The 12627-nt window shown below is 43.1% G+C and overlaps 1 protein-coding gene across 27 annotated transcripts in view; it reads left to right on the top strand.

Moving 5' to 3' along the window:
* The window catches only part of Huwe1 (HECT, UBA and WWE domain containing E3 ubiquitin protein ligase 1), a 131562-nt gene that overhangs the window by 117430 nt on the left and 1505 nt on the right, over window positions 1-12627 (top strand). For 22 of the 27 annotated variants that reach the window (XM_075958847.1, XM_075958846.1, XM_075958835.1 and 19 more), the window contains 15 exons: window positions 86-204; window positions 301-457; window positions 1325-1457; window positions 1736-1938; window positions 2577-2704; window positions 3857-3953; window positions 6447-6605; window positions 6991-7236; window positions 7584-7701; window positions 8000-8140; window positions 8752-9039; window positions 9150-9255; window positions 10823-10940; window positions 11231-11412; window positions 11828-12018. In XM_075958847.1, coding sequence (XP_075814962.1) covers window positions 86-204; window positions 301-457; window positions 1325-1457; window positions 1736-1938; window positions 2577-2704; window positions 3857-3953; window positions 6447-6605; window positions 6991-7236; window positions 7584-7701; window positions 8000-8140; window positions 8752-9039; window positions 9150-9255; window positions 10823-10940; window positions 11231-11412; window positions 11828-12018 — 2386 coding nt within the window. The remainder of the gene's footprint in view (window positions 1-85; window positions 205-300; window positions 458-1324; window positions 1458-1735; window positions 1939-2576; window positions 2705-3856; window positions 3954-6446; window positions 6606-6990; window positions 7237-7583; window positions 7702-7999; window positions 8141-8751; window positions 9040-9149; window positions 9256-10822; window positions 10941-11230; window positions 11413-11827; window positions 12019-12627) is intronic. The other 5 variants (XM_075958858.1, XM_075958842.1, XM_075958841.1 and 2 more) reach the window with 1 other exon arrangement.

Below are 12627 nucleotides of genomic sequence, written 5' to 3'. Positions count from 1 at the left end.
CTTTGCCATTTTGAAGCCCTTTACAATGCAGAGGTTCCAGGCTTATGGACAGTCACAGGCTTTAATGTGTACTGTTTCCTCAAAGCTTCCACTTCTAAGGGCAGCAAATCTCCAGCAAAAGTGGGTGAAGGAGGCAGCAGTGGTGTAGACTTCAAAATGGTGTCCTCTGGCCTCACCGAAAACCAGCTACAGCTCTCTGTGGAGGTGAGTCTGAGCTCTTCATACCTTTTAAAGTTGAAGGAAAGGGCTAGATTTCAGTTCTCGGGTTAGGGCTTATTACTTCTCTTGTATTTTACCTAGGTGTTGACATCCCACTCTTGTTCTGAAGAAGGCTTGGAAGATGCAGCCAATGTGTTACTGCAGCTCTCTCGGGGAGATTCTGGGACCCGAGACACAGTTCTTAAGCTGCTGCTGAATGGAGCCCGCCATCTGGGTTATACCCTTTGTAAACAGATAGGTAATAATCGTATTAAATAGTATTAAAGCATTTTATTGTAAGCATTCCCCAATACCTTTCATACCAGTGTGCACACACACGCACACACACTGAATTAGACCATGCTTCTAGAGCACAGCTTTTGTTTTCCTCTGCTGGATTGTTTGAGAATAAGGCTGGCTGGCTTTCTTGCTATCACTAATGACTGGTATACAGCCGTTCATCAGTGCTTAGTGAAGAGAGGAGAACACTACTCATGAGAACTAAAGGCCCTCCTTAAGTGCAAAGACCATTTTTTTTCATACCTGCACTATGGTCAGATTCAGGAATTATATTCAGAATAATGGCCTCTTTGTGATTTTTGAGGATGCAAAAGCTCTAGCACTTGGAAGTTGCCCAGTTTCATTGGTCTTCCTTTTTTTTCCCCCAGTAGAAAATAGACACAATGTGAGAAAATGATTAACCAAGGAATAGAAACAAGGTTTTTCCTAAAAGAATTGGCCTCTTGTCTGGCCTTTCTTGACCGATACCAGTTATTTAGAACCCATGAGCTGATCAGTAGCTCATGATTATCTCATAATTCTCACAGCAATCCTGGGAGATTAAGAATGGAGTCGAGAAGCATAATACAACAAAACCTGACTAAGTTTAAGAACAATACAGTACTTAGATCATGGTCTATCTTGCTCCAGAAAAGATCCTGTTTCTTTTCTACACCAAACTGCATTTTGTGTAGATTTAATAAGTAGTTATAAAGCATTAGTCCCTGAGTGGTTAGTCCATAAGCACAAACAATAACCCAAGTAGCAAAATTTCCTGCAAAGATTTTCTGGTAAGGTTCAGCTTTCTGCTACTCCATTAAGGAAATTTCTGAAACTGCCTACCCAGGTACCCTACTCGCTGAGCTAAGGGAATACAATCTGGAACAGCAGCGGCGGGCCCACTGTGAGGCCCTCTCTCCTGATGGCCTACCCGAGGAGCAGCCACAGACCACCAAACTGAAAGGCAAAATGCAGAGCAGGTGGGTAGTTACTCTCATTTTGGCTGTGGGCTAGAATCTTGGACTTTTAAAAAGTGACTTCTGCTGGATTTCCTCTTGTTTCATTTCTGTGGGCAGTTTTTCTATTTGCTCTGTAATATACTTGACCTGGTGTTTCTCAAATTCTTTCCACTTGTAATATTCTCTTTTGAGGTTATTTTATCTAGTTAATACCAGAAGCCCTTCTTGCTCTGAGTGTTTTACTTCAGCGTTACACTTCAGTGTTTTCAATATACCCAAGCCACCTCTACACTACCCAGGTTTGACATGGCTGAGAATGTGGTAATTGTGGCATCTCAGAAGCGACCCTTGGGTGGCCGGGAGCTCCAACTGCCTTCTATGTCCATGTTGACATCCAAGACATCTACCCAGAAGTTCTTCTTAAGGGTACTGCAGGTCATCATCCAGCTGCGGGATGACACACGACGAGCTAACAAGAAAGCCAAGCAGACAGGCAGGCTAGGTATGGAACTGGAGTGTCCAATTGAGAAGGCTGACGATGGTGGTTGTGCTGGTGCTATGGGGTTGGGGGTGATGGTAGTGGTAGATCCGGAGTCCCTGGAGGAGCAGGGCTAAAATTCCTGTTTTGTTTGTGGTTGACCTTTCCAAAAAGAAAACCCACCCACCCCACCTTTTTTTTTTTTAAGATTAAATGTTGATTGCTGTATTGTATATAACCCATTCAAGTTGTCTACCTGAGATTGAGTAGATGAAGTTACAATTAAGGGGTAATAGAAATCTGGCAAGGAAATGGGGAAACCATCATTTTGCTGAGAAAGACTTATGGGTGTGTGTTTTCTGCCTCCTTGAACACTCCTAACTAAAACATTAGCTACATTCTCAGACATTAGTCTGCCAAGTCATTTTTCCTCCCTCTTCCTGTCCCATAGAACATTCTTAACATACCACCATCCATTTGCCTAGCACCATTCCCCCTGCTCCTCCCTACTTTGGGGCTTGATTATGAGTATACAAAACTGCCTGAACTAAAATTCAAACTCAACAAGATGCCCTATGGCATCCACAGAGAGAGGAGAGAATTTTGGGCATTCCCTCTTCCTACATTTCATATTGTGCCTTTTTTTCCCCTCTTTCTCCCAGGTTCCTCCGGTTTAGGCTCAGCTAGCAGCATCCAGGCAGCTGTTCGGCAGCTGGAGGCTGAGGCTGATGCCATTATACAAATGGTACGTGAGGGTCAAAGGGCGCGGAGACAGCAACAAGCAGCAACGGTTAGCATGATGCCTGTGGCCCCTCATTCATTTCTCTACCCTCCTTCTTGCAACATGCCATCAGTGGGGTTTCATTGCCCATACTTTGTATGCTTTTGCATTAAGTTTGCTAATGAATGCCTCTAGACAAACAGGGTTACTTTTTGTTGGTGTTTCCCTTACTGTTTATTGATTGTTTTACTGGTTTATATTGACATCTGGTTGGATTTAAAGCTTAGCCATCATACCCCACTCCCAGCTATCCAGTTAGTAGTGTTTTGTAAATTACCTAATGCTCTTCCTGGGTTCTGAAGGGTTATGGGGTTAAAAAAGACTTTTAGTGTCATGAAATAATTCAGAGACATCTTAGGAGTCGTTCCCCAAGCTTGGTATACATCTTATATGGCCACTTTTATCTATAGTTACTTCCTCCACCCTGGCCACTGCCTTTTTATAATCCCCTGGCATGTAGGAAATGAGGAAGATTTTAGGAACTCAAGTAGCCACCTCATCATTGAGGTCCCAAATCAGAATAGCTGTAATAAAAGCAGTGGTACTCTTTCATTGCCTCCTTGTTTTTAGAACATACAAATCACTTTCCTGAGATACCAAGATTTTTCTTTACATAAAATTTCTGGAGCCAGACGGTGCTAACACATGTCTGTAATCCCATCACTTGGGAGGCAGAGGCAGGCAGATCTCTTAAGTTTTGAGGATAACCTGGTATATATAGTGAGTTCTAGGACAGCTAGGGTTGCACAGAGAAACCCATTCTTGGGCAGGGGGGGAATCTGTCATATACAGTGAAGTCCCATTTGAGCTAATAGAAATAACCAACAAGCCTACCTTATGTGTGCATACACAAACCAAAAAAAAAACTGTTCCCAAAAACTTGGAATTTTTGTCTATGCTAAGGGCACAAGTGTTGGGGTGGAGTGTGGTCTGAGTGGGAATTGGTTGTGAGCAACTCTTGGGGAAAATCTACAAGCTCAGAGTGAAAAGGAAGCATGCATGTTATTCTTTTGACGTGGAGAGTATAGACTTTGATAACCAAGTAGGAGGAAGTATTATCTTAAGCTCAGTATGTAAGACATTCAAGGGCCAACCTTAAGTCTGTCCCAGAGGAAAAACACAGTTGCACCTTTTTATATGTCCTTGTCTCCTTTTATCCAGTCGGAGTCTAGCCAGTCAGAGGCATCTGTCCGGAGAGAGGAGTCACCCATGGATGTGGACCAGCCCTCTCCCAGTGCTCAAGATACTCAGTCCATTGGTCAGTACTACTATTACTTATAGTTCAGCAAAAGAGAGAGAGAGAAATTCTAGTGGATTCTATACAATTAGTGAACACTGGTTTCTATAAATGTTAACAGGATTTTGATTTTTATAATAAAGAAACACTGGGGTATGATAGCATGTATCTGGAGAACTAAAACGGGATTATCGTAAATGTGAAATCAGCCTGGACAGCAGATTAGGGGTCTGGAGAGATGCCTCGGTGGTCAAGAGCACTGGCTGCTCTTCCAGAGGACCCGAGTTCAATTTCCAGCACCCACATGGCAGCTCACTACTGTCTGTAACCCCATTTTCAGGGTATCTGACACTTTTACACCAATGCACATAAATAAAGTTAAGTAAATTATAAAACAAAATAGCAGATAGAATCTGGCAAGATGTTTCAGTGGATACAGGACATTTGTGCTTGCCACCAAGCCTGACAACCTGAGTTGAGCTCCAGAACCTACATGGTCAAAGGAGGAGACTACTTACTCCCACAAGTTTTCCTCTGATCTCCACATGTCCTGTATTTTCTCTAAGTAAATACATGAAGCCACTAAGACAATATCAAACTATTCATATACCAAGTCTGCAGCCATGTAGTGAGACTCTGTCTCAAAAGAAGGATAGGTGAACTGGCTTGCTATAGAGTCTGATAACCAAGTTTGATCCTGTGGGACCCACATCCTAGTACTCACTCAGAAGGCAGAAAAGGGCATATCTCTGAGTTCAAAATCAGCCTGATTAACACAGGAAGTTTTAAGCCAGCCAGAAATACATAATAGTGAGACCCTATCTCAAAAAAAAAAAAAAAGAAAAGGAAAAAGGGAAATTGTATTCATGAATATGGTGTGTGTTTCAAGACTTGGCTCACCCATTTACTAGCTCTGGGTTATAAGGCACAATTCATTTAAAGCAGGACTGTTCAAGGTGGGGAAACAGCCCAGTCTAGGTAAATTGCTTGCCATCCATGAACTCATTGAGTTCATTTCTAGGCCAGAAGCACCAGATATAGTGACACGCTCTTATAATCCCAGTGCTAGAGAAAGCCAAGGTAGGGAGATTCCTGAGTTTAGGCTTGAGCTTGCTGACCAAGTGACTGGCCTACCCTAATCAGTGAGCTCCAGGTCAACAAGTGATCCTATTTCAAAAATCAAAATGGATGGCTCGAGAGCAGTGGTTCTCAACCTGTGGGTTACGACCCCTGTGGGACTCAGCTTTTACAGGAGTCACCTAAAACCATCAGAAAACACAGATTATTATTTTTTAATTAAAATAGGGATATTCACAGCTGTTAGAATTAAATAATTAAATATGTATATAATACTGTCAAATACCTGGCACATGGTAAATGGCATTTTTCAGTGAGTTACATACAGAATGCTTTTGATACCCTGTAAACACATTACTTTAAAATAGTGTTCTCATGGGACACCCAGTTTTGTAATGCTTTTGAGTCATCTGGAATTTTGGAGGTAAATATTATTCCCATGTTCTTTATCCATCTCCTTTTATCCAAGGTCACACGATCTGCAAGTGCCCCACAGCCAGGATTTAAACCTAGAGCTGTCAGAGCCTTGAAAAATAGTCAGAATTTGGGTAGAGGATGAAAGCAAAGGTCAGGAAGAAGCCTAAGCAAAGCAGAGGTCTGAAAAGGTATAGAGTAGGGAGGTAGGGAAAAGGCTAGTGATGAAGCAGTTGCTTTTCTCCTGCCCAGAAAATCCAGCTAATTCTCGCTGCTTGGCTGTTGGACAGTTGAGAATAAACTCCCAGAGGGCAACTAGGAAGAATACCAACCGTGGAGTAGTGGGTATCCATCTTGCACTAAGGCTTCTTGGGGCTTAAACTGCCGAGACAAGTTGTCTAATTGAGTTAAAATATCTGGTTTATGTCCTAGCCTTATCTCTTAGAAAAGAAAATAGGGAGGTAAAGAAAATGGGCAGCCTGATTCCAAGGGCAGCTATCAGAATTTGGTGAATATAATGTTCGAAAACATACTTGTGCTGGAGGCTATTGTCAAAAGTTCCATTTGGCACGTTGCCCTTAAAATAACTTAAAATATTCTTTGTGGGCTAAGGAGACAATGACAGGATTATGTGGCTTAGAGGCTAATATAATTGAGCCAAATATGTTACTTTTTTAAAAAAAAATTTTTATTCTGTATACAATATTCTGTCTGTGTGTATGCCTACAGTCCAGAAGAGGGCACCAGACCTCATTACAAATGGTTGTGAGCCACCATGTGGTTGCTGGGAATTGAACCTTTGGAAGAGCAGGCAATTATCTTAACCGCTGAGCCATCTCTCCAGCCTCCAAATATGTTATTTAATGCCATCCACTGCAAAATGTAGACCTTCTAGATGTTCAATGAGTTAATATATTCTTGGCCAGTGGGCCCACTCTGTCTAGTGGCCTGTGCTTTTGGTCTGGGGAAGAAATTTCTCAAGAAAGACACTGAAAGCTTTCTGACTATCTTTTGTGTATCTAGTCACCTCAGATGGAGCACCACAGGGGGAGAAGGAGAAAGAGGAGAGGCCGCCTGAGTTACCACTACTCAGTGAGCAGCTGAGCCTAGATGAGCTGTGGGACATGCTAGGGGAATGTTTAAAGGAACTGGAGGAATCCCATGACCAACATGCTGTGCTAGGTGAGTTGCTCTCTAAGGGCACAGATTCCCAACCCCTTGGTCGGCTCTGGGACACTTTTACCAGGTGATGGTAATGTCTTGCTTTTTCAGTTCAAGCTTATTCTCTCCCTCTGTGTTGTCTATAACAAGAATTCAGAAAAATTGCCTTCTCTCTCTCTTGGTAACTCTGGTACATTTTGCTTTTAGGCTGAGATTTTCTTTATTACTGATTGCCTTTCCCACTTTTCTAACTTCCTCTTTGACTTTGTCTACATTGTATTTCCTGCAAATTTTCACTATTTATTCTTCCATGCTATATATTTTTGTGACATGGTTATGGAAGGGTGGGGGTGTTTGTGTGTTAAAGTTTGTGGAGTGTCATTTTGCTGTCATTGCTATCTTGTAGTGCTACAGCCTGCTGTCGAGGCCTTCTTTTTGGTCCATGCCACAGAGCGGGAAAGCAAGCCTCCTGTCCGAGACACCCGCGAGAGCCAGCTGGCACACATCAAGGATGAGCCTCCTCCACTCTCCCCTGCCCCCTTAACCCCAGCCACTCCTTCCTCCCTTGACCCATTCTTCTCCAGGGAGCCCTCGTCTATGCACATCTCCTCAAGCCTGCCCCCTGATACACAGAAGTTCCTTCGCTTTGCAGGTACAGAGAACTCTTAGACCCACAGATACAGAACGCTTTTTATCCCTAGCTGATTAAGCAGAATGAGAAAGAGTGCAAGTAGGCTTGTGCTCATGCATGTACACATTTTTAAAACAAAATTAGTAAGGGCAGAAGAGGCCTGCTATAGAAGCTCTTAAATGCTGCCACTCCAGGGATTTGATTTTATCTGAGGTCATGTGAAGCCAAGTGTTGGGTATAGGACTGGCCCCTAACTTTAGTTAATTCCTGATTTAGAATTAAGAGCAAGTTGCTGACTACTAGTAATGATTATGTAGCTTCTTAGGACCTATATAAAATGCTGATTTCCTGCTGTTATCTCTTCTCAGAGACTCACCGCACTGTGTTAAACCAGATACTACGGCAGTCCACCACCCACCTTGCTGATGGGCCTTTTGCTGTCTTAGTAGATTACATTCGTGTCCTCGACTTTGATGTCAAGCGCAAGTATGTGCCCTGGTTGTGGGGAGTGTTGGGGTAAAGAACCACATGAATGATACCTGTCTTCCCTCTACTCTTCTCCTTCCTCCTGTACATGTATATTGCTTGTTGCAGAAATCTAGTGTAATAGTCTCTGTGATCCCTTATTCAGTAGAAATAGGAAAAAAATAAATTCCTAATAAATGATTTCTCTCCCAACTATTATATACTTCCAGGTGTGTAGGTTACAAAGATTGAGTTTTCTTTCTAAACAGACAAATTTGTTTGCTCTGCCAACCCCAATCCTACTTTTCTTTATCCTAAGATATTTCCGCCAAGAGCTTGAACGTTTGGACGAAGGGCTCCGGAAAGAAGACATGGCAGTGCATGTTCGCCGTGACCATGTATTTGAAGACTCCTATCGGGAACTGCATCGCAAATCTCCTGAAGAAATGAAGAATCGATTGTAAGAACTTGGGAGAGAGAAAGATGGCTTGGGACAGGGAGCTCTTTCTATATGGTAATAGTGGCCTAATGTGGCCTCAAATCTAGGGCCTGTAGTTACAAAACTCAATAGCATTCTTCTGACTTAGATAATGTTAATTGAGCAGTTTTCCTACTTTTGAACATGGCCTACTTGCTATCCCTTTGGTTACTTAGCAACTCCTAGGCAGACAAGGATGTCTTTAATGTTTATAAGGATATGCTTATTTGCAATGAGAACTCGTACCATTGTTAGGCTAGGAATAGGAATCTGTCTGCTGATGAGATGGTAACCCTGGAATGGGGTGTACCATGTATATGAGTACCCCTGTCAAGTAACTGTTCACTGGATTATGAAGCCACCTAGAAGAAACTAGCAGTTTACAACACTAAGTATCATAGTAGCTGATGAGACATTAAAACCATGGTCTGTTTTTCCAGAGCTCTCCTGGTACTCTGTTCACTTTTTCATCCAACAATGAATACTCTCAAAGTCAGATTCACAGAATCTTTCTTGCTTACTCGATGCTACATGAATGGTCAGATCTGTCCTGGCTTTCTGCACAGTTCTCTTGTTGCTGCTCTTTTATGCAGGTATATAGTGTTTGAAGGAGAAGAAGGGCAGGATGCTGGGGGGCTCCTGCGAGAGTGGTACATGATCATCTCTCGAGAGATGTTCAACCCTATGTATGCCTTGTTCCGTACCTCACCTGGTGACCGGGTCACCTACACGATCAATCCATCTTCCCACTGTAACCCCAACCACCTCAGCTACTTCAAGTTTGTTGGACGCATTGTAGCCAAAGCTGTATATGACAACCGCCTTCTGGAGTGCTACTTTACACGGTCCTTCTACAAACACATCTTGGGCAAGTCTGTCAGGTGAGATTCTGGAAGTCTTTTGACTGCCCTTAGCCCTAGGACTCAGTTCCTTATCTCCTCGTTCTATCTGCCTCCACCAAGCATGACCTTATCTAATGGCATTTTTCTAGGTATACAGATATGGAGAGTGAAGATTATCACTTCTACCAGGGTTTAGTTTATCTGCTGGAAAATGATGTCTCCACATTAGGCTATGACCTCACCTTTAGCACTGAGGTAGGTTTTGGGAATCACTTTGGAACTGACTCTGAGCCTCAACAGTTCTGAGGAGGTGCTTTGATTTTTCTCAAGCAGAGACATAAACAGAAAATACAATTGGTAAAATAATCCAATCCTGGTTTCTCTTCTAAGCTGGGCAAAGGTGGCGCATGTCTTTAATTTCAGCACTTGGGAGGCAGAGGCAGGTGGATTTCTGAGTTCGAGGCCAGCCTGGTCTACAGAGCTAGTTCCAGGAAAGGCACCAAAACTTATAGAGAAACCCTGTCTCAGAAAACCAAAATAAATAAATAAAATCCTAGAACAGAAGAGAGCACTTGTTTTGCAAGCCTTAGGGCCTGCGTTCAGGTCTCACCCATGTAAAAAGCCAGGTATGGCCAAGATTGAGTGCTTGGAACTTGGTGTGTAGGAGGGTGCAACACACAAGAGGATCATTGGAGATAAATTGGATGCCAGTCTTAATTTCAGAGAGAGACTTTGTCTCAGGAATAAATAGTGCAGGACATAGACAATATCATCCCCTAGTCTCTTCACACTTACCTGTGTTCATACACACACGAAATAGTTTTAATTGTCTGTATATGCCACATGTGTTCAGATGCAGAGGCCAGAAATGGGCACTGGAGTTACAGGGTTGTGAGCAAAGCTTGAGTCCTGGAAGAGTGAGCACTGAGCGCTCGCTCTCTCTCCCCCCTACAAAAAAAAATTCAATAAAAGTTTTAGAACCAGCAAGATGGTTCAGCAGATAAGGGTGTTTGCCCTCAACCCTGATAACTTGAGTTCAATCCCAAGGCTTAGCATGGTGGAAGGAGAGAACTGACTTCTGCAAGTGGTTCTCTGATCTCCACATGATGTGTACACACACACAAAAGTAAATTTAAGGAGAAAATATTGGAGGGCACCAGGCGGTGGTGGCGCACGCCTTTAATCCCAGCACTCGGGAGGTAGAGGCAGGCGGATCTCTGGGAGTTCGAGACCAGCCTGGTCTATAAGAGCTAGTGCCAGGACAGGCTCCAAAACCACAGAGAAACCCTGTCTCTAAAAACCGAAAAGAAAAGAAAATATTGGAGGGATAAGAAAAAAGTATTCCAGGAGGAGCTAGGCATAGCAGCTTACATCTGTAACCCCAGCACTGGAGGATAGATCTCTAAACAGCTGGCAATAGCCTAATAAGTGATCCTCGTGAGACACTTTCTCAGAAAGTAAGGTGGAACAGGATAGAAGACACTGGTCATTGACCTCTGCATCCACCGCGTCCACCCCACACAAATGTTCCAATACATAATTCATTCCTAAAACCAGCTCATTATAGAAAAAAATTAGACAGTTAGAGGTACTCTTTCATCACTTGTTTAGGGTCATAGACAAATTTTCTTCATTCTGTTTTTCAGCTTTTTCCTATGTAGAAGAGCTCAAAGTGAATATATAGTGAAAAATGGCAGCTATGGATATACCTCATCTCCCTGTCTAAGACATGGCAAGGAGTTAGGGTGTGTTCTTGTACCTCAGTGTTAGTTGCAGCCCAGGCCAAACCTGATATATATGATTGGTGTCTTGAATGTTCTAGGTTCAAGAGTTTGGAGTTTGTGAAGTTCGTGACCTCAAACCCAATGGAGCCAACATCTTGGTAACAGAGGAAAATAAAAAGGAATATGTACACCTGGTGTGCCAGATGAGAATGACAGGTAGGAAAAGTGTCCTTTAGATAGATCTCGGCTTGTTCAAGGAAAGAGGCTGGCCATTTATTTATTTCACATTTTTTGTTCTTAGTTCCTATGACAAAGCCACAAATGCCTTGTACAAAAGGAGTCAGAACACTTGACCAAAATACTTCAACTATTATCATATAGGGTCCTGGAAACAGTGGTAGGTGAGGCAGGCAGATCTGTCAATATTAGGTGTCAAATTGAGGCTCTCTACCTCTATTAAATTGTATGAGTTCACAATCCATGTTATTTTTTCATTCTCTTACCAGGAGCCATCCGCAAACAGCTGGCAGCCTTCTTGGAAGGCTTCTATGAAATCATTCCAAAGCGCCTCATTTCCATCTTTACTGAGCAAGAACTAGAGCTGCTCATATCAGGACTGCCCACCATCGACATTGATGATCTAAAATCTAACACTGAGTACCACAAGTACCAGTCCAACTCTATTCAGGTGAGCTGCTGCTAGCAGAGGTATCCCCATATTTTTCTTTTACACTAATCACTGCTGTCTTATGAATGACAGTATGCCTATGGCTCTGTTCTTCTGGAGCATATTATCGGTTGATATTCTCACCCATCCTATGAAGGAACTAAAACCCATTAAAAGGGATTTACCTAATATTTTCTCTCCTCCCTCTCCCGCCCTCCCTCCCTTTCAGTGTGTTGTTTTTCTTTTCCAAGTCAGGGTTTCTCTGTTTAACAGACCAGGCTGTCTTGGAACTCTCTTTGTAGGCCACACTGTCCTTGAACTCACAGAGATCCGCCTGCCTCTGCCTCCCAAGCGCTGAAACTAAAAGTGTGCATCACAACCACCTGGTTTACAAGCTCTCTTTCTAACATTGGGTTTTTGTATGTCTCTTCTACAGATCCAGTGGTTCTGGAGAGCATTGCGTTCCTTTGACCAAGCAGACCGTGCCAAGTTTCTCCAGTTTGTCACGGGTACTTCCAAGGTGCCCCTGCAAGGGTTTGCTGCCCTTGAAGGCATGAATGGCATCCAGAAGTTTCAGATTCATCGAGATGACAGATCTACAGATCGCCTGCCTTCAGCTCACACGTGGTAAGAAAAAGACTGTTCTTTCTTTTCAGTATTGAGTTTGTAGACTTGATAAACTTCTAGACATGAGTATTGCCTGGTCCATTAGACTTTAGAAACCTCTCAGTTTGTTGGGTCTGTGGAAGAGGTTGAAGTGAGCAGATGGGCTAAACACAAGAATAGTGGCTGGGAAGACATTGGGAAATAAACAGCACTTAGGTAATCATGGTTTATTCCAAAGGGGTTAGCCTGACTGAAACAAGTAATGGCTGGGCAGGGGCTGGATCAGTGGTTAATAACTTTTACTGCTTTTTCTCAGAGGACCCAAATTTTAGTTCACAGCACCCACAGGACAGCTTGTAACTCTCTAACTCCAACTACCCCAAATGCCCTCCTCTTCTGGACTTTACGGGCACTTCTACTAATATGCATATACCCACACACATATCAGCAGTGACCCTGAATGCTTCCTTAGAGGCATTTGTTTCTCAACTAACCTGGGCTCATGGGAGCTGTCAGACTCTGGACCCACAGCTAGGGAGCCTGCATGGGACTAACCTAGGACTTCTACATATGTGTGACAGTTGGGTAGCTTGGTCTATTTGTGGGACTCCTAGCAATGGGATCAGGACC

The sequence above is a fragment of the Microtus pennsylvanicus genome, chromosome X (assembly GCF_037038515.1).
Source record: "Microtus pennsylvanicus isolate mMicPen1 chromosome X, mMicPen1.hap1, whole genome shotgun sequence".
In the NCBI taxonomy this organism is placed as follows: domain Eukaryota; kingdom Metazoa; phylum Chordata; class Mammalia; order Rodentia; family Cricetidae; genus Microtus; species Microtus pennsylvanicus.
Note: the sequence above shows the minus strand (reverse complement) of the source record. Positions and strands in the feature narration are given on the sequence as shown.